Source organism: Poecile atricapillus, chromosome Z (assembly GCF_030490865.1).
Source record: "Poecile atricapillus isolate bPoeAtr1 chromosome Z, bPoeAtr1.hap1, whole genome shotgun sequence".
Lineage (NCBI taxonomy): Eukaryota > Metazoa > Chordata > Aves > Passeriformes > Paridae > Poecile > Poecile atricapillus.
This window is the reverse complement of record NC_081289.1, coordinates 33,058,832-33,080,479: the sequence shown is the minus strand read 5'-3', so window position 1 is coordinate 33,080,479 and position 21,648 is coordinate 33,058,832. Positions and strand designations below refer to the sequence as shown.

Genomic DNA, 21,648 nt, shown 5'->3' with positions numbered 1-21,648 from the left:
GAATAGAATAGAATAGAATAGAATAGAATAGAATAGAATAGAATAGAATAGAATAGAATAGAATAGAATAGAATAGAATAGAATAGAATAGAATAGAATAGAATAGAATAGAATAGAATAGAATAGAATAGAATAGAATAGAATAGAATAGAATAGAATAGAATAGAATAGAATAGAATAGAATAGAATAGAATAGAATAGAATAGAATAGAATAGAATAGAATAGAATAGAATAGAATAGAATAGGCTGCAAAGAGACAGGCAAGAAAAGCCAAATAACACATCGTTTATAATAATAAAGGAGCTAAAGGAGGAATACATAGAATAAAATGAGTTGTTGAAAGGCTAGAAAAATAATATTTTCAGGCATATGCCTGAATTAGAATTTTACTTTCAAAGAGAGAGCATAGCCTTTTTCTGCTCCGTAAAGAAAAATATTTAAACAAAATTTAGGCAAAAGTATGAGGTGTGCATTTTAAAATGTTGATAAAAACTATAGGCAGGGAGGAGGGCTTCAGACAGAGCAAAAAAATTAGAAACAGAGGAAGGTAGCTGTCTGATGGAAACTTGGAAAAGAAGAGGTGAGTCAGAAAAAAAATAGTCACAGAAACCAGGAAGGAAAATATTTCAGCAAAGAGGAAAGCAGACAGAACTGTTAGAAGAGACTGGCAGGTAAAGAAGGATGAGGATGGAGCTTTGCTAGGAGAAAGTTATTGCAAAACCACGATTCCACTGTAGTGCAGGAGGCAGAATAGTCATTTGGAAAGATTCTTGAATAAAAATTAATACAGAATATCTGTTGAGAAACATGGCACATAAAAGCTCTGTGAGCTCAGAGGTAGGAGGGGAAGGAATACAGTAAGAAGTGAGTGAGGTGGCAGGAGATGGAAATAACCAAGTAACTGTGCCAAAGAGACTGAGAACGTAAATAAATATGTGAGAGAAGTTGTGATTGAGATCAGGGGACAGGAGACAGGCATGAACAGCTGAAAAGAGGTGAGAAACTTCTGTAGCTTGACAAGAAAACTTGCAGGAGAGAAATGGGAAGAGAAAGAAATAGGCTGGGCTGATGGAGGAAGATCACAAATTATTTAATCAATTTTCCTTAAAAATGCATTACCAGGCCAAAACGACATTTTCTCCCCATTTTTGTTGGCAAATACCTGTTCATTTATACACTTACATGAAGATTCTTCAGGTTCTTGAAGTCTCCTTCTTTAATTTCAGTGATTTTGTTGTTCTGTAAGTCCAACAGGGTTGTGTCCGGGGGAAGGTCTTTTGGCACCTTTTCCAGACCTAGTGACAGTGAAAAAACCAATTAACTTTGAAAGAAATTTTAAATAAGAGACTGTGCCGTTCTTAGTAGCATCTTTCTTTCAGTAAACACCATTTCCAGAACTAATTTCCTGAAGCAGATTACGAAGACTTATTTGAAAGTGTTTCTGTCTCCAGTCAAAGAGAGTTTTATTTTGCTAAGCTGAACTAACATTTATTTATTCACATTTCCATTATGCCTTTTCTGAGAAAATATCTGAGGTATAGCTTGAAGCAAAGGATTTAGTTTGGGAAAATAATTTCTAACATGTTTTATTCCACTGAATTGTATGAATAAAAAATCCTTTTGGAAAGAGATATGATATTTATGATTTTCACTGTGTGTTAGCTTTTGTGTACAGAGAACCTTTCCTACTTTTTAAAGACTTTTTGAAAGAAGTATGATAGTTAATTATAATAATTTCTAGAAAAAATGCAGTTTGTTTGACAGTAACTGAGTAAATTGCAGTAAAGTCCACCTTAAAAAAAACCCAAACTACCAATCCACCTCCCCCCTTTTCTTTGAACTGAAACTATGTCCAAGTTTTCTGGAGAACAAATCTCTTGGTTTCACTACAACTGCCAAAAGAACATCAGACAGTTTAAATTAAAGACTCTCTTTGGGACTATTTTCTGAATAGCTGATATGTAAGTCTGATGAAGTAATGGAAATGAAATTATTTAGTGTTAAATAACACTCGCTTTACCCAGCTTTCCTTTCATACTGTGACTTGGAGTAAAACAAATTTTTTTTGTCATTCTGATTTACCACAAAATTAAAATGTTCTTTCCTAACTAGCCTTTTTTTAAATTTTTTTTAATGCTAAATGAATAGTAGGTAGGAAAATATTTCTAGACACTAATAAAGTCTCTGTATGGGCATGTATCAGAAGTGGATGTCTCTGGGTAAAATTATCTTTTTACCAGTAAAAGTTTTAACTTGTATTCCTGAAGTTATATTTGAACTCTTCTGGGAAAGATCTCTCTGCAAGTATTTCCAGTGTCCCCTTAGAATGATGGTGGACTGCATGATATTCTTCTCAGGGGACAGATTTATACCTATAAAATATCTCTCCTTAGACCTATATATAAATCCCATGCATTGTAAACACAGTGAGATATGCTTCCCAGAGATAAGATGCTTTTCCCACCACTGCTGTGGAGATTCCGTCCTTGGAGATACTCCAAATTTGTCTGGATACAACCCCAAGCAATCCCCTAAGCAGGGTAGTGGCCGAGATGGTCTCAAGGGTTGATGTCCAAATTCAACATTTCTGTGATTCTGTGATACTTAGCAATAACCAAAAATGTGTTTTCACACAGAGAATGTAGGTTTCTCTGTCAAAATCCTATGTGTAGCAAGAATCTTTCTCTTTCAATCCTTTCTTAGAATATATGTGTGTATATGTAAAATAAAAGTGTGGTTAGATAAAAAATATTAAAATATTTTCATCAGATTTTTATTAAAACTGAGTGCACTAAAAATTCACTTGTCTGAGTTTGAATTACACCAGAATTCAAAAGTTTTAAAAAGGGAGAATCGTGTGGCCTGGGATGAATTAATAAAAGCTTCATAAACTGACAGCAGCCAAAACTCACATCTCATCCTGTTTACCTTACTGATATTCAGTGCACAAATATCTAATGGGTATTAAGATTATTGATATTACTAAATATGAAAGTTATTTAACTTTTCCTCATTTAGGCATGGACTATGTTTTTACTTCAACAGTTGCAAAACCCTCATTACTTCCAAAAGTGTAGTACTAAAATTCCAAATGTATAAGAATGTGATACTGTATAATTTGTATGTTGGTTGTCTTTGGCCAGTTTCTTCCTTCAGTGAACAAGACTGATGTCAGCAACTAAAAATTCTTTCCCAAAAAACCCTATTTTTTCATGACCATAATTTTGTTATAACTTCCTACAGGCTAGCAACTCCTCCAGCGTTCTTCACATGTGAATCAAAAACCCCAAGGGTTTAATTACTTATATTCAAAGTAACATCAGTATGTTCTGGTTGTTAGCACATTTTTGAGTAGGCTGGTACCTCTAATAAGTGTTATGGCAGAAAATAGGGTGCAAGAGCTATGCAGCCATGCTTTATGTGATGCCCTTGGAACACACCTCGTAAGAGCACTTGGGGAACTCTTGGCTTGCCACTGAAGGGATAATTTGCCAGAGACTAAACTTCAAACACAACTTCCAGCTGTACTTTTCAGTTTCTAAAAGCTTACGTGTTATCCATGAATATGGTAGAACTGATAATTTCTCAGAACAATAAAGTTAGGCTTTCGATGTTTCATATTATAAAAATAAGACTAATTTAATAATCAGAAATCCACTTCTGAAAATTATTTATAGCATTATCTTCCTCTATTGTACTGGAAACTAGAGGGATGTACCACACAATAATTAGCTCTGCATGCAGGGTATAATTGCCATCACTTGAAGAGTTGAACATTTTTGTTACCTATCCCATGCATATTGTAATGCATTTCCTGAAGCTGTTTTTAAAAACATTTTCAAAACAAGTTATAGACATTATATTTATTTTTTTTTCCTTGACTTGTGTGGGTTTTGAAGAGCAAAGAGTAGATGAGTACAGGGTGCACCTTGCATTATCAGTGAAAGCAATTTAATATATCCAATTGAATATTTCCAGGTGAAACCTACATCATCTAAAGCTCTCCAGTAGAGGAAAATTCTAATCCCCCTGGAAGCTGGAATGGCTCCTGGGATAGAATTATCATGCCCCAGAAGGATTTTTTTTGGTTCTTCTGTATGGGGGACAGAAGTTTAGAGGGGAATTGTGGGCTGTCCTTACTACTAATTTCTGAGAAACTCGAGTGCTGTCCTTCCATGTCCTTCTGAAGCTGTGTTGTATGATGTGATCACACACCCACCTACAAATGACTACTGGTGAAATTTATGTAATGCCAACCAAAAGGGAAACTGGTGTCAATAAATATCAACTGAGTCTCCTCTCAATCATTTAAAGAACACCACATATACACAGATATTCCAGCTCTTGGCTGTGATGTTTTTATACATTTTATACATTTATACATTTTTATACATTAAAATTTTCTTCTTGAGAAAGCTCTATGGAAATCTCTCATAGCAGTCTGAGTTTTTATGTGAATAATCAGTTCTACACAGTTTGGTATTCAGCTCCCCGGAAGTATTTCAGGCTTCTAGTTCCTAAGATTAACTTATAACTGATTAAAAATTTAGATTATTCTGCCTTTCCCACTGCATGTTAAATTGAAAATACATTTTTTTTTAACTTTGAATAAAATGAAGTCAATTATTATTAAAGTTGGTAAATATTTTTAAAAAATAATCAATTTATTCACAAATAAGAAGAAATGGTGCAGCTCCACCCTTACAAAATTCTTGTTTACACTGAGATTGAGCTTAAATATTCTGGAAATAAAAGAGATTCAATTAACCAGGTCATGTTTCTTAGTCAAATCACCCTTTTGATTTGGACTAAAATATTTCTTCGGGAGAAATCATTACTTCCTCATAGAAGCTTAATGGCCATCAATTCCTGTAGCCCAGCTCAGATCTCAAATATCCCTGATGATTTTTTTATAAATGTTATTCCCACCAGTATACACTTATGTGTGTAAAATGGTATGCACATTAAAACACGTGAACAGGATTAGCCATAGAACTACAAAATGGCAAAAAAAAATGTGTAAATTCAAATATATCCTTCTTTTAGATAAGATGAGGTTTTTTTATTTGTGACAGAAGTTTTCCTAACTTTTTGTACACTTCCTTGCTATGCAACAGATTTTTGAGATAACATACACCATCAAAATGTATTCAATAAAAGCCAGAATAACTGGATTGTTAACCAGTTTCTCTCTCACACAAGAAAGGCTTGTCCACAACCACCTTTGGAGGGGTGATGTTACATGGACCAGGAACTCCTGCTTAGTGGGAGGCTGGATAGGGTAACTTTGCAGAAATGAAGTTTATCTCTGTGGGCTCTTATCCTTGTGGGGTGTTGCATTTTACTATAATTTCTGGAACAAATGCCAGTGTCTGTCTGTTTAGCTGTGATCGCCTCACTCCCAGAGAGGACAGAAGGCTGGTGGGTCTGCAGATTTTATGAGAACAGAAATTAGGCAGAGAAGGGCCAAGACTGGTATAATTCATCCCTCCTCTGGTCCCTGAGAGAGTCAATCAGTGGCTAGCCATCTCCTGTGTAGCACTGCACCAGCCCAGCTAGCACATGCTGCTCTTTAGCCAGCCAAACAGGTGTGGGAGATGTAGCAAGAATTTGGGAATAGTGTGAGGATGTTATGGGTTTTGGTGTACACAGCAGACTTTATTATTTCTGCAGCTGAGGGAATAACCTACTCAGCTACAGGAGCTGTGGTCAAGTGGCCATGGGATGTCGTTTAGTCCACAAAGGGAGAATTTTGAACCTTCCTGGCTATGCAGAGATTTCAGTCCACTGCTCCAGCTTCTCTGCAGAGAGAGCCACAAGTTAGGCTGCGTCTTGGCATGGAGCCACGTTTCTGCTGGAGCCATACGACTATGCAGAAAAGGAATGCAAGATTTATGGGGCCAGCAAGGGAGACTAAGCAAGTAGAAGTCTGAGTCTGCAGCCCAGAGATGAGGATGCTTTCCTGAGAATCGCATCTTTCCCACACTGAGACCACAAAGTCTAAATAACAAATATGTGAACAGTGACAGTGATAAACAGATTTTACAATTTTGTGGTTTGATTTTTTGGGGTGTTTTTAGTGTATTATGGGAGGTTTTTTTCCCTCCATTTTACAAGCAGCAGGGATGGGGCTTATTCCTCTGAATAAACCTTTGCTTTCCCAGCTGGAGAGCCTGGGCCAAAAGGCAGAGAGACATCTGAACGCTGTAGCTCAGATACATGTGTTATTACATTGCAACACTTACGATTATTATCACAGGGGCCATAAAATGGGGCTCGCTTGAAGACTCTTTCAGTTTCCGCAAGCAGCTGCTGCCAGCTGAGGAATTTGGACGGAGCTCCACGTAATTCCCAGCCGCGATCACCGGTGGCTGCGCTCCCAGTGGAGGCAGCCTCTCCAGCAGCTGCCTGGGCTGGCTCTGCGCGCTGCTGAGCTCTCCTTGCTCCAAGCCCAGCTCTGCTGCATCCCAGTGACGGGCAGCAATCCTCCCAGGGTGGATGACCTTAGCAATGCCCTGAGTGGACTCTGGGGCAAATGAGGCGAAAGGCAAGTTTACAGGGTCAGGACACTTAGTCATGGAAAAGTAACTGGATCCAGGGACTGCTTTCTGGAAGGATGGCAAGGAACTGCTTTGAATGCTTTGACTTAGAAAAGTTTACTGATACTTTCCCAGGCTATGTGCTATACTATTTACTGGAAATTTGTTCTCTATTGTGTGGGATTTGAAAATAGGAGTAATTTCATTATTTTCATCCACGAAATAACAATTGTCTTCTACAGACAAATATCCATGGCCTCATTCTCTCTCCCACTTTCAAACTAAAAGTTTCTTCTCTACCTTCTCCTCTCTTGCTATGAAATCAGCAGTAATATTTTTTCTAACAGATATAAAAAACCATTATGGAATGCATAAGATTCTTAAAATATATGTTCTTGAAGGTGATTCACAGCCATTTTTCAGACCTTTTTCCTGTTCTGTAGTCTGAAAGTCTCGTAAGGTCCATTTTGGGCTTATTTTTATCACAGATTATTGTTTTTGTATATGTCTGACCCTTCCCATAGGAAAGAACAAAAAAACAAACTCTATTCCCTGCTGAGGTGGCCCCTCACAAGGGTAGACCTACTGACTATACTGGGGTTTTTTCCCCATTTATAACATTGCTTCCCAGAACAGAGTGAGGAACGCAGAAAAATAGAAATGAATTCACACACATTGTGATCAAATGCATAGTTCTCCATTGTGATAGTGCTAATAATTACAAAAGCCCTAGTAAAGGTATAAAAGTGAATGCATGGCTTTATCTGCTCTTTTCCACCTCCACCCACTCTGAGTAGTGAGCACATATTTCAAAGCATAACGGATATTGCAAGCCACAGCTGTTATGAATTATTTTTCAGTGCTAGTCACATTTTTGGTAAAGATAGAGTTAGTCTCCTGGCTCCAAAAGTTAATACCTAAGAGTAATGATATATTTTTGAAGCTAAAATTCAAGCAACTTCTTCTTCTGACTTTTAATGACAATGATCTCAAATGAATGAGCCTTCTGAAGAACACTAGCCTTTTAGATAGGAAGAAAAATATTCTGACATAATCTTTCGGCTTCAGAGACTAAGACACTAAGTGAAATAAAAATCAAGTGTTATGAGTTTTCTAGTTAACTCTTAGAATCATCAGCTTTACATTTCCCACTGCCATGGTTGCAGACATAAAACATCCCATCAGAGAGCAGCAAGTGACCCGTGTGATTGATGCAATCTGCCAGCACCATGTGCATAATGGCTTTACTCAAAGTGGATGCAATGCAGATGTACTATCTGGGAGTACTCACACAGTTAGGTGAAACATTTATTCCTTCACTTGTCATAAGAGAGCATTTCAGTAACTCAGAAAAGTGAGCATTATCTAACAAATTATGTTTTGAATGACCCTTTGGAGCAATGTAATTTGATGTTTACCTCTGCTGCAGCTCAAGTTAGCAACAGGCAACAGATGACAATTTGAGGATAGCTCTCTCAATTTTTACTTTGGGATTTACCAGAACTGGCTCTAACATAATGACATAAAGAATCATTTGGGGGAGGTCTTCTCTGGTTTCAAGTAAACTTACCCCTTCCTGTTCTGACCACAAGGTCATTACACAGCCCTAGTTTATAACCTGAGGACAGAGATATGTTCCTGGCTATTTCAGGTACTTCTAAACATAACACAACCATTTTTCATAAACGTTTTAGAATTGTTGTCAACCTACTCTCACAAAAATATAAAATGGAAGAAGCTGCTGTGGTCATGTCTGGACACAGTGAATAACAAATAAATTTTAGAAGAAAATTTTCTGACTTAATTGGAAAGTCTACAGACCTGCTAGTTCCTTCTTTCTGCTACAGGATGTTAGATATACCCTTGTAATTCTTAGACATATTTTCTTTGTAATTTTTATTTTGTCAGACATTTAGTGATAGAGCTCCCCCAGGTTTTCTGTAACTCTAACAGTCATCTCCAGCCCAGAAGATGTAAACTCTTTGCCACAGAGTAAAATAATAAAGAAGAGAAAGTAAATCTTTTTCCCCTAATCCTGAAAACTTTAAGATTTTATATAAATTCTTTGCCTTTGCTCCTATTACTCTTAGGTAGAGATACTCAGCAATGAGTTTGATTATTGCACCACTACAGACATTTTTCTTCCATGTTGCCCTAAAATGTGAATTCATTGAGAAACTTTAGTTTCTGCGGTCCACTCTGGAGCAGTAGAAGGGAAAACATGTACTCTAGCACAAAAAAACTGAAATAATCCTAGGCTTTCACATTTTAGGTGGTAGAGGAGGTGCAAGCAAAAACTTGTTCTGGGACATTACTGCACATGCCAATGCTGTATTACAGGACCAAACTGCATGTGTTTTAAAAGCTGTGACATTTCTATAAATAATTTCTCCATTTGTTTTTTTTTGCCATTAAGTCCTTAAAGTTGCCATCAGGTGGGCAGAAGTGGTTTCTTGCTTTTGCTGCTGTTTTTAAAATATAATCATTACATTCCATTTCTTAAAAAATTAAAACTGTAAGCACCATCTCCTTAACAGATTTTTGTAGAAACTAAAAACGCTTCAAGTAGGTCCCGGGTAAAAAACACAAAGATGGTATGGGATGCTCTCCTGCATGCCTCCTCATGTAAGTATACATGCAGAGAGTACATAAATTCTTGAAATATAAATTTTCCTCTTTTTGATTTTCTATTGACTGCTTACTGCAGTAGTGTTTCCTGTATAGCAAGTGCAACCTTACTAAAATCAGTCATTTGTAGAGAGCTGTTTGAATCTTGTAATTGGCTCCATAAGTTGAAAACTACAACACAAATTCCATTTTATTTTTATATATATATTTTTTTTTATTCCCTCTCCCCCCCAAAAAAAGCCTATGCAGGCATGGTTCTTGGTCTTGAGGTCCCTGTGTGTCTGTGTTTATTTTTTCCACCTCTATCTTTGCAGAGAAGCCCATCAGCAAGTTCTATTCTTTTGTTCGACTTGGAGGAGACTGAGAGGAGACCTGATGGCAATTGACAACTTCCTTGAGAGGGGAAGAGGAGGGGCAGGCACTGATCTCTGCTCTCTGGTGACCAGTGGCAGGACCCGAGGGAACGGCCTGAACTTGTGTCAGGGGAGGATGAGGCTGGATTTTACAAAAAAGTTCTTCACACAGAAGGTGTTTGGACACTGGCAGTAGCTCCCCAGGGAAGTGGTCACAGCACCAAGCCTGAGAGGGTTCAAGAATAACTTGGCAACACTCTCATGGCACATGCTGTGAATCTTGGAGCTGCTCTGTGCAGGACCAGGAGCTGGACTTTGAAGATCCTGATGAGTCCCTTCCAACTCAGAATATTCTGTGATTCTGTGATTATCTATCTAGTTTTCTTTCATAGTGTAAAGGACCACAGTGTTTTATGTAAGCATTTTAAATACAATACAGACAAAGAGACGTGTAATTCCAGCATTTGTCAATATTTTTTTTGTCAGGGCAGACATGGAAAATAGGATAAATAAATTTTAAAAATGGCAATATATTTTGAAGAACACAGTTTTTGATTTGAACTTGTATATTCAGAAAAAAATACTTTATTTTTCTGTAACCTGATTATCTTCTTTTGGACCACTTCATTTTAATCAAAGATTCAGGGCAGGTGTAAAACAAAATATAGACCACTGAGTGCAAATTTGATAAGGCTGGGACCCTCCAATCTGGGTTTGAAACTGGTGTTTTGAAAATCTACTTAGAACTAGATTTATAAAATACCTTGAGAACTGGATTGTGTGAACAGAGTTTTTCTGGAGAGCTGGGTGCTAGTACCAGAAGTGTCTTGCTGTTATCATTGGTGACTTCAGACAGGACCCAAATTCCTAGATCTCCTCCGTGTTGCTATGGGCTCTCAGCGAGCCCTGGGAAGGAGCTTTTGGACTCTATCTCTTTCTTGGCTGGGAACCCTCCACATTAGATATCAGAGGCTTTTTGTTGTGAAAACACAAGGTATTTTTAAAATAGTTATGTCTTACCAAGTAACACTCCCTACAAAGGTGCTAAGAACATAATATACCTGCTAGTCCGTAACACTAGGTCATATAGGGAGTGACTATTTAGCTGGTTTTAAACATTGTAATAACCTATAATCACTTATAATTTACTCACATGTTACTAGCTATCTATTAGCTATTTATCAGTGCATTGGGAAATTTTAGAAATGAACCATTGTGACAGAGCAAGCCAGAAAAGAGTCACTTCTTGTATCACTTAGACCTGGCAGTCGGCATTTCCATCCCTGCCACTAGGCTTTCATAAATGGCATTTCCAAGTCCAAAGCAAGCAAACAAATCTTAAAAACTAAGACAAAAAAGAAAACATATAAAGCTGGTCACTGTTGGAGTAAGCAGTAAATAAGGGAGGGATGGACTTAGAGTGGATTAATTTTCATCTAGGTTCATGTTTATCAGCTGAAACTGGAACATCAGTAATTCAGGTGGCGATGCAAAAAGCCTGTCTTTTTACTGCCTTATACTGGCAAAAGATAATGACTTTTTGTTAATATAAAGTAGTCTACATCCAGGCCAATATTTTTTTCTCAAGAATTTTTCAAGAGTGTTTTCTTATTATTTGGCTCTTGATTTAATAGTTTTTCAGAATGTACTGAGCACAGGGCTTTAATTCATGATTTTTAGCTTCCAGGGCATCCCCAAAATTGTATTAAAGTAGAATATACCCATGCCAAATTTATCACACAGGAAAGATGGCAACATGGATTTATTTTTCCTTGCCTTAATCTAAACACACAACTTCATGAATCTGAAAGTAAGTTGTATAGCCACCAGTGGTCCAAGTTTGGTTCTCCAGGAGTGATGTATCCTTTCCATCACTGACATCCACCTTAGACAGGATGAACCCTGCATGGGAAGCCTAACTCCCCCCATGTCTGTGAAAGGAAAGCTGACCACTCTTAGACTCTTAACATCCTGTGACAACTCGTATAGGTGCTCCAGTCTGACCTCCAACAGGTTGAGAGTATTCCAATTCACCCAGCCAGCACGTGGAATGCCCAATCCCTTGTGCTTGCTGACAGCCCAAGTTATGTTGGGCTGAAGAATATCAGTTTTAAGGCCAGGGTCTTGTGATGTAGATGCTGTTCTCAGTATAAGTGACAGAATACTTTCCCAGATTTCATGGATTCTTTTTTAATAATAATAATTTTGGTAAATGATCCAGTTCTATGAAGCCAGCAGATTTCATGAGAGTATCAGCTTCTATTAAGCAAAAAAGGAGTAAGATTTTAATCATTATTGTAAGAAGAGAAAAAAAAAAAAAAAAGTAAAAAAAAAAAAAGCATAAAAAATGAAATAACTTGTCCTAAAGGCTCACCAGTAATAATGTAAATTCACAAAAAACCACATTATTTAAAAATTGTATTTGTTAATGTCTGGCCATTTAAGGATACATGCCTTCTTTTATTGTGTGTTTACTAACCGATAAGATTTTGAGATGAACATTTAGTTTTAAAGATTATGTTTCAAACCAAGGTATATTCCAAATGAGATAATTTCCTTCATAGTGAAAAATGAGGTTCTCATATGGAGTCAAAATCAGAAAATGGGTAATTGGATATTTCTGGAAGATTTCATACAGTGAGATAAATTCTCTTTTTCCAGCAAATAAATTGCCATGTTACAATGGTTCAAGTGTTGAAGAGCCATCCATTGATATATTGAGACACTCTATTTGTTCAGATAAACTGCCTCATGTTACCAGATCCCAGTGATAATACTTCACTTATCTGTGAGCTTTCCATCCCTGATCTCAAAGCTCTTTTCAAACACACCCTGCAACACCCATGCTATGCTTTAATGTACTCTTCTTTATATAAGCTGGAGAAACCCTGCATTTCTGAGCTGTGAGCAAAATTTGAATTTTAACTGTAATATCCCTGAAATTTGTTTGCTGACATCTCTCTCTCTCACACCTTTTGGAAAGCACAAAACCTTCATGGATATTCCCCGAGAGAGAGATGGAGAGACCCTCACTATGCCCTGTAAGGTCTCCAAGGAGGACAATCTCACTGCATCCTGTATAGAGACGCTGCTCATTTAGAGGGGGCTGCCAGACTCATCTGAAGGTGAAATAAATCTCTGACCACCACGTCTGAGTGTGCTTATGAAGTATTCTGCATCTGCTGCAGGGATGAGTAATCACACATACATCCTCCTGCCTACCAGGGCGCTCTGGGATGAACTTTGCTTGAGACTCCCTTTGGGAGGATGAGGCTTTAAATGGAACTGTTAATCCTTGCTAGAGTTTTTGAGAGGCGTGTTTGCCTGGCCAGTTGACTGCACATCTTCCCTGTACACATTACTTTAAAACAGGGAAAGTGGTCTCTGAGCAGTTACATCAGTTACTTGCCACCTGTACTCTGCTCTAATAAGGAAGAAGTTTGTGATTTTTATGGAAAGCCAGGAAATAGCATAGCAGTGCCTCATACTGAAGCATGATCAAAAAGTGAACCTATGGCTCCCTTTTAACAATGGGAGGCAGATTCATAAAAGGCAGCACTTTTATAAAGATAGCCCAGTGGCCTTCCTTGATGACATCCTTGAGCCTTCTCACAAAGGTAATGCATCTCATGATATGTAAGCACATGGAGTTCTGCTTTTGATCCATCAGTAACCAAAACTTAGAGAGAATTCATTTTCAGGATGTGAGAAGGCAGCATTCTCTTTCTTGCCAACTCAGCTCTTGGCTGGGAGGCAAAATAAATTAATTTGTAGGTGTGTGCTTAGGAAGATGTGACTGAAGTTTAAGACTATAGGAATGCAAAAATTCAGCTAACAAGAGTGTAATTGGACCACTGGGCATTTTTTTTCACTGTTTTTATTGAACTTGGATTTTATTTTTTTTGTTATTCCCATCCAGTGCTCATGAGAAAAGGGGAAAACCTGATCTCTGGACTCTGGATCCAATAGTTTGCTGTGGTTTATTCACATAACCCTGTGTCAGATGGTTGTTTTTTGTCAGATGGTTGTTTTTTTCTTTATGAAGTAAGAATCTACACATAGCAAATGCCCACTTAAGCACAAAAGAAACAGGCTGAAGAAGAGGACACCTCTCTATATGTTGCCCATGTTAGGGTCCTCCAGCTGCCTTGCTCTGGCATGTCCCCTGCATGCATGGGCTCATGGCTGTAAATACTCCTTCCATGCCAGAGAGTGAGTAGGGGAAACGATCCTGTTTCAGGTTTCAACTTTCCTTTGTGAGAATTTATTTAGGAAGCTCTTAATAAGTCCTTGTGAGGACCCTTGTTATTGCCTGAAATTTTTCTTTAACTAGTACCCATTGGACTAGATGACTAAATATGGTAATTTTGGAGGACAGATGTAGCTAATTTGGTTGGGTTGGAAATGCCCAGAGCTGAAGAGAGAGGCAGGCCAGGAGCACAGGTTAATAGGGAGGCAGAACTGTCACTGCTAGTTTCATGCCTTCCATGTGCAAATTGCCCTCCTGATCCCTGAAACACGAGCACCCTTCATCCCACATCTCAGGAGCATGTGAGGTCACCTCCACAGTTTGCAAAGGGCCAGCAGCTGCCTTTTCTCAAGTCAGTAGGTAAATATGACTTTGTCTGGGTCTGTCACACAGGAGTGAATTCAGAAGAGTAGAGGGCAGGTTTTCCTGTGAGCAGGTGGCACACAGCTCTCCTGTCCCAGCTTGCAGGGCAGCCAGCAGACCGTTGTCTTCATGAGCCTCACAGCTGGGCCATGTCCCATCAGGGGCTGTCACATGCGACAAAGATGGGTGAAACTTAATGCCAGGGTTGGCACTGGTTAATAATTACTTCCTTGAGCTCTGCCAGGGAAATATTATATATTTATTTTTCACAGCTGCATATTCTTAGCCCAGGGAGATCTCTTCTCCTTTGTACCCAAGGGCTGGATGTTATCAGTCCAGCTGATCCAAAACCATGACCCTTTCATTCCATGATATGCAGCATGTGGGTTTAAAGAAAGCTCAAAATATATCTCTTCCTTTTCACTCACCCCACTTGAAATTATCTGGGAAACACTGACCTGGGGCCTTAATTTCTGAGTCTCCTTGTCAGTATGGGACTCTACTGACCCAGAAGTATTTTACACAATGGACCGTAAACCTCATGTGTGTGAAGTTCACGGCCACAGGAGCAAGTACAGGAGCAAAGGGTCCCTGTGTGAATGTCTCTACATTTTTACCAAGTGAAAGCTCATTATATTCTGCAGAATTGAAGCAGACTGACTGAGAATAAGTTCTCAAAATAGCTTAAATTCCATCAGCATTACTAAGTTTAACAACAATAAAACCTAAGACTTTCATGGCATGTGGGGAACCTCCTCCCCACTCCATGTTTGCTCTCTCTGGCAGCTAAATGGTAAAGAAAAGGAAAATATTCTTCAAGAGGGACAGTACTGTAGAAGCTTTATGAATGCATGGCTAGGTTAGCCCACACTGCTTTGTGCAACTTGGCTTGCATTGTTCACTGGGTCTTTGCCAAACATATCTGTTGCGTAATTATGTGGCTCACTTTAATAAATTCACAGAAGTTTCTAGGGGTGTAGCTGAAGTTGATTATTATTATACAACCCCCGCCACAATGAGACATAAATCCTAATTGGTGGACTTATAGTAGTTATCAAAGCCAATGTTATGACATAGGAAAATGGAAACACCCAGCTATACATCTAAATAGCTGGTAGAAGGCTTAAAGGAAAAGCTCTATAAAATCATGAGAAGTTATTTGTCTGCTTCATTGTGAGCAAAAGCAACTCTAACTGATTTTCTGCACTGTACAGCAACTAAGATTGAATAATACTGGTTTACACTAAGAGCCATCTTACTGAAGTCAACCTCATTAATTGAGACTTCTGCATGGAAAAGTAAAAATACAGTGATGGCAGACATGGCTTCACATCCTGCTACTCTGACTGGGCACACAAGTCCTTCCCTTACATAAGGGAGTAAGGAAAGCTTGTGAGAAATGTTCTCATGGTTTCAGCTTACATAGTGTCTAAGAAATATATTTAATGAGGAATTCCATAACGTGTTCATTATTTTGGTGCGTTGCCAAGCTCTTTACTCCAAAGAGCTGGTTCCAGGATATATGATTCAGTTGGTGATTTCATGCTCATGTATTCATATGGAAATGGGATGACTTCAATGCTGAGGTACTAGACAGTATGATTAAAAGTGTTGGACCTTGGACTACACAATTTAGAACCTTTAAAAATGTTTCCATCCCCACATCTGACTTCACTGCCTTTATTTAATATTCATCTGAAGGAATAACTTTGAAAAGTTATTTTCTCTGCAAGAGAAATCTGTGGCATTTCAACAAACAAATGAAATGTGCACATTCAAAATATAAATTAAAAAAAAATAATAATCAAACAGTCTCCACAGTGACAAAAAAATGGCCATCTGGACAGGGCTTTGTGGCCCACTTGGTAAATTCTAGTTAACTGCAACTGTAGCGTATTTCCTTGGAACAAGCCAGTTACGGAGGGATGGAGCATGGCAGCCTCACGGTCTCGGCTGCTGGCCCGCGGCTAGAAGGCAAGTACAGAGCTCTGAAGTGTTCCTGGCTTACCTAGGTCAGAGCACTGCACCACGCGAAGATGGCACTGGCAGCGGAAGGGGCACACCGGTCCAAACCCGGATATGACGGGATCATCCGTGGGCGCCATGTCGGCCGAGCCCTCATCCTCCAGCATAAAGTCAAAGAGGCCCTGCTGGTGGAAGGGCTTGGCCAAGCACGCTGGCAGCAGCAGGACAAAGAGCAGAGCCAGCCTCTTCATGGCTTAGTTCATCGACTCCCAGCAGAACCTAGGATTCAAAGCAGCGCATTAACAACAAAAGCAGCAGCTTCCCATAGCTGCACAGCTCTTCCTGAAGGAGGTCCAGCTCATCCACCAATTACATAACTGCTCCTTTCAATAAAAGAAAACTGAGTTGTAAAAATAGGACAGTTATGTGATAGGAGTCTGGTAACTGCCTTTTCCTTTTTTTTTTCTTATTTTTTGCAGAGCCATTTTTAAGGCAACTGTAAACACATCTGCTTGCATATCTGAGTAATATTTATTGGGAACAGGCAGCGCTGTCAACTTTGTGATGCAAAAAAGTCAAAGCAATAAGCCACATTTTCCATGTGCCTGTTTTCTGCCAACATAACAGTCTATTTGATTTCATCAGCATTTATTTCGTAGCAATGGGTTTGACCCCTAGGGATAAACCTGAGGTTCCCAAACTCACTGTAATTCAGTATTTCATGTCTTGAGAAATATTTTGAAGTGTCAATTTTCTGTATGTTTTAAATTATAGCCTAGTAAAACTGACTGAGAAAGAGTAGGATTTAGTGACAGGGTGGAGAGTGAGGAGAAGATCTTTACTTACTTAAATGTACTATATTTCTTTCCTAGTTCAAACAGCATAATAAAATGGAATGCAGTGTTGTGTTATATTTAATATTCTTGGCTTTCTTTCCAAATTTTGATGCTTGTAGTGCACACTTTCTAACAGGACTTCAGGGCTTCGTTCTGCAGACTTTCATTGTCAGGAGCAACTTTACACAAGTTGTATGAAGTGTGTATTGCCATAGATACGAAAAAGAAAAGTTGCTTAAATACATGTTCTCAGGACTTAGGCCTAGATGCATATCAACACACTCTAGGTTGTGCTACCTGTCTTGTTGGGCACTAAGGAGAAATTACACAACCGTTTGCAGGTTGGTATCAAGGCTGTAAAGACCAGCTAATTTTCTGAATATTATTTTATTTTACTATGTGCTTTATATAATGAAGTTCATACTTTACTAATTTAAAATCTGCCTTCAAATTGCCAAGTGACACAAAGGCAAATTTGTCATTTATACAGGAGCTGTTTTATTAAAACAGTGGCATAGTCCTAAGTACAGATGCTGCTCTTTGTAATGAAAGCAAAAATGTCCACTTGCTTCTTCAGGTTGATATCTTAGAAACACCTTGTCTGGGTGCTAGCTGGGATTATTTCTTTTTCTAGAAGAAGTTATCTAACAGTTAGGGGTGTGGTAGAGCATTTTTCAGCTCCATATTCATTGTTGGACAGAAAAACTGGGAGAGGCAGAAGAGGAGGGCTGTCTCCCTCTCTACTTTGACATATGGTACCGACCAAGTAGATGACAAGAATGAACAGATGATATCAGGTGAGAGTAGTTTACTAAAGCCTGCCTTTCTAACATAATACAACCAGGTATTCTAAAAGGAATGGCTAGTGTAAAGAAAAAAGCTAAATATATAAAAAAGCCATGACTGGATTTAGATACCATTTATATTGTGCCTGAGTTTATTTTCCTTTATGAATTTATGAATTCCTTTATGAATTTCTACCTACAGGTGCCAATGCAGCTCTCCAGAAACCTTTAGGTCTGTTTCTTGAGAAGATTATGAGGTTACCTAATAAAATATGCTGGTGACTTAAAATCATAGCATACATTCCTGTGATCTACCTGACATGAAGACATGTATCTAACATCTTCAGATATCCCAAAGACTTCAAAATTAAATAAATCACATGGAGTAAAATACTGTTTATGTTGTCTCTTTAAGAGACATATTTGTTTTCTTAGTGGGACATGACAGTACTTCTGTTCCTGGAACAGACACCTTACTGCACGTGCTGAGTGGGATCACAGACCCCAACATCAGCTAGAGAGTTTTTAGTATGTCCTGTCAGCCAGTGCTGTGTAAACTCATGACATGTAGCAGGGAAAGGCTGTGTCCCTGTGGATCATCTTCCTGTGCCTCCCCCTGCCCTGGCTCCCCAGTTGTGTCCCTTTCCCAGCAACACCCCCACCAGTGCAGGCAGAGTGCACAGGGACATGTCAGGATGTCACAGCAAAGTGCTGTTACTGCATGGTAGTGAGCTGTGACCAGAGCTTAATCTAAAACATGATTTTTGAAATAGTAATCATCATGTGTGAATTATTGCAAAATAAAAATTAAATTTATTAATAATGAGAAGAAAAATTTGCTAAATCATCACCGTTCATCATAATAAGCTGCCTTGTGAAAATGATCAATTAAACCTTACCCCAGTACAAATTATTTTTCAGAATGTATATTAATAACAATAAGCATTGGGAATGCTGCATGCTAATCCTTGAATGGCAGTGGCAGCCAGGACTTTTTAAAGACCTTCCTCAGCCTCTTTTTATGCATTAATATAATTTTAAAACAGTTTAAAATATTTAAAACTACTTTGTTCCCTCTTAAGGTCACTGCTGAAGTACCACCCATCCCAAGAATGCACAAGAATCCAGGATCTTATCCTGGAGTTTAATTATAACCACTCTGAAAGACAAAAAGAATAAAAAAATGCAAAGGCACTTTGGAAGTGTCTTCACACTTTGTTTCTTATTCACATTAATCTTGATGACTTCATTTATCTCAGGCCTTTCCTTTGGTCCCTGTTTTGTAAGAACCATAATAAAATCAGAAAGAGGTGGCTATAAAGGAAAACTGTAGGACAACAAAAGATATTTAAGTATATAATCTGAGGAATCAACAGAGAAAACAGCAGACACAAGCTATGTGTTAATCAGAATATAGGAAGAGATATCTTCAGTCATATATGCATTCATTCTGCAGACACATGTATCTGTTCCTATTGTTTGCATGTGTAATTGAACACAAACAAAAGAAAAGATATACACAAAACTGTACTACCAAGAAATGTTTATATTTCACTTACAAAAAAAAAAGTAGAGGATAAAAAAGTTCTGGATTCTGTGACACAATATTTATGTCTGCAGGACATAACTGTTTAAAATTCCTTTAATTATGTGTTTACAATGAAGAAGACTTTTCCACAAGCAGAGGAAACTATACCATAGGCTTGGCCACATTTCATTTTAAAATACCACTGAAAATATGCTTCATCAGTTCACGTCACCACTGTATTGGTGGTCTTCTTGTCAGTTTACCTTAATAGTAAGGTTAAATTATTAGTTCACCTAGTGTCAGAAACCTCTCAAAATTCCACAAAGACAAGCTAAACAATATTTTCCAGTTTCAAAAAAATCCCCTCCATTTTATGTTTTGCCCATTTTGTGCAATAAAGTCTAGATATGCAAACACAGAAGTTGGAAGTTTTAAAGATAATAAAACTCTGTTAACAGGAGTTTCAACTGTAGGAATTTTCTTTTCTACAATTTCATTCATAAGGACCTTCTTTAAACATGATTCCCTTGCTTTTACCCTGCAACATAGCACTTTCTAACATTACAAAGGCATACACAGAACCCGTATAGCTTACTACTGTGTGTTTTTTTCTCTGAAATTGAAATTATATTCATCAGTGTCTGAAATATATATGAAGAAACACATGAGAAAGAAATCACAGAGTGCAGTTTAAAGCAGAAATGCAAGCATACGTGCAGTTTTTACACTCCCTTTATCACCGATTCTAAACACTGGATTGCAGAGAATATACTGCTGCAAAAGTTTACAGCAAAGAAAAAGAAAGGACTATAGCAGTGCTTATACAAATCAAAACAAGAGACAGAACAGTCAAATAAACAGTAGGAAATCTGCACAGTCTTAGAGAATGTATTCTCATGTTTCCAAGAAACAAAAGTGCTGCATAGAAAACTTAACATTACTAAACATTTAGCACGATTTTTAACTTGCTTCTCTTGAAATTCAAACAGTTCTTGCCATAGACTTGCCCGAAGTTCTATTAGTGCAGCATAGTTCAGAAGAATTACTAAAAACCGTACCTTTTAATCCAGGGATTTGCAACAGGAGCTCTCAAAGCTGAGATGTAATTAAACTAAATATTCAACCCAGGCAGAAGGCTTTGCAGGTGTGGAAAGGAGGAGGGGGTAAATTCAGCTCAGTGACTGTCACTTGGTGGAAAACCCTCCTGCTTCTATTCCATAGCACAGTTAAAAAATGTTTCTCTCAATGAACACAATCCAGGCTGACACCCACATTAGATCATATGGTAATGATATGTCTCCTGTATTGTAGCCAGAAACTTTATCAGCTCTTTTGCTTTCTTTTCCTCCTTTTTCTTTTTCATTTGCTTTATTTCTCTTTCATCTGTTTACAATCCCAAACTACTTGTACATTATAAGACAGACTCTTAGCTGTAGTTCATCCTACTTATTTTATTTATGTCTCTACGGCATATATTTAGGAAAGTTTTCTTGGTTTTAACTCTGAGGGGTTTTATGAGTCATTAATGAAAAAAATGTTTAGCTGTTCCTGTTCTTTATAGTATTTTGAAATCAAGGAAATGATATAAAAGGGTTAGCTTTAAGTAAAACTATTTAAACAGATATCAACCTGCCTTTCTTATGCTATAATCATTGTCAAACCAAATAGTATATAGCTCAATCTGTGATTATCCTGTTTAATAATAGAGTTTGTATGTATTTTTTTGAAACTACAGCATAGTTTTGATATATATAAAAATATGAAAATCATGTTTTCATTAGTAAAATGACTCTAACATTTGTGGTTAGAGCTGCTTTATATAAACTTAACTTTGCTTTTTTTTTTTTTTTTTTTTTTTTTTTTTTTCTCTTCACTGCCTTCTCACCAGGACAGCAAAACAGAGGGGAAATTAGCTTTAACTGTTTGGGTTTTGGGCTGGTGATTTTTTCTGTTTTTAATTTTTCTAGTGGGTTGGTTTTTTGGTTAGTTGGGGTTTTTTTAAGAGACAGAAGATTTTTTTAAAAACATGGAAGGAAAAATGCTTCTGACTTATTGTTCAGATTTATATTTTATTTTAGCAATTTCTGGTTTTATGCAATTGTCAGTGAAAGCTAAAATGCAGTTTCTTTATTGCTGAGCAATTTTGAAAGTCAAGTGAACTCAAATGAGAGCAAATACAATAATTATTATTTATTTAGTAATCCAAACACACTGTGAACATGTGTACCTTCACTGTGCTGTTAGCTGTCCTATCTAAATACTGAAGGCTTCTGTCTCTGTGTTTTGACTTGTATCCTTTTTATTTCTGCCCCTAGGCAAAGACCAGGTGCATATCTGAAATTAAAGCCTGTAAAATGATTTTTAAAAGAAGTCAGAATTTTTAGAAACACAATAGACTCTT

At 37.7% G+C, this 21,648-nt stretch overlaps 1 protein-coding gene across 1 annotated transcript in view; it reads right to left on the bottom strand.

Moving 5' to 3' along the window:
- Nucleotides 1-20,498, bottom strand: part of LOC131573351 (decorin) — a 37,816-nt gene extending 17,318 nt beyond the window's left edge. Inside the window, exons 1-3 of the mRNA XM_058827236.1 lie at nt 20,306-20,498; nt 16,142-16,377; nt 1,184-1,296 (exon numbers count right to left, since the gene is read on the bottom strand). Of these exons, the coding sequence (XP_058683219.1) occupies nt 1,184-1,296; nt 16,142-16,349 (321 nt within the window). The 5' untranslated portion in view covers nt 16,350-16,377; nt 20,306-20,498. The remainder of the gene's footprint in view (nt 1-1,183; nt 1,297-16,141; nt 16,378-20,305) is intronic.
- Between the last annotated feature and the right edge of the window lie 1,150 nt (nt 20,499-21,648).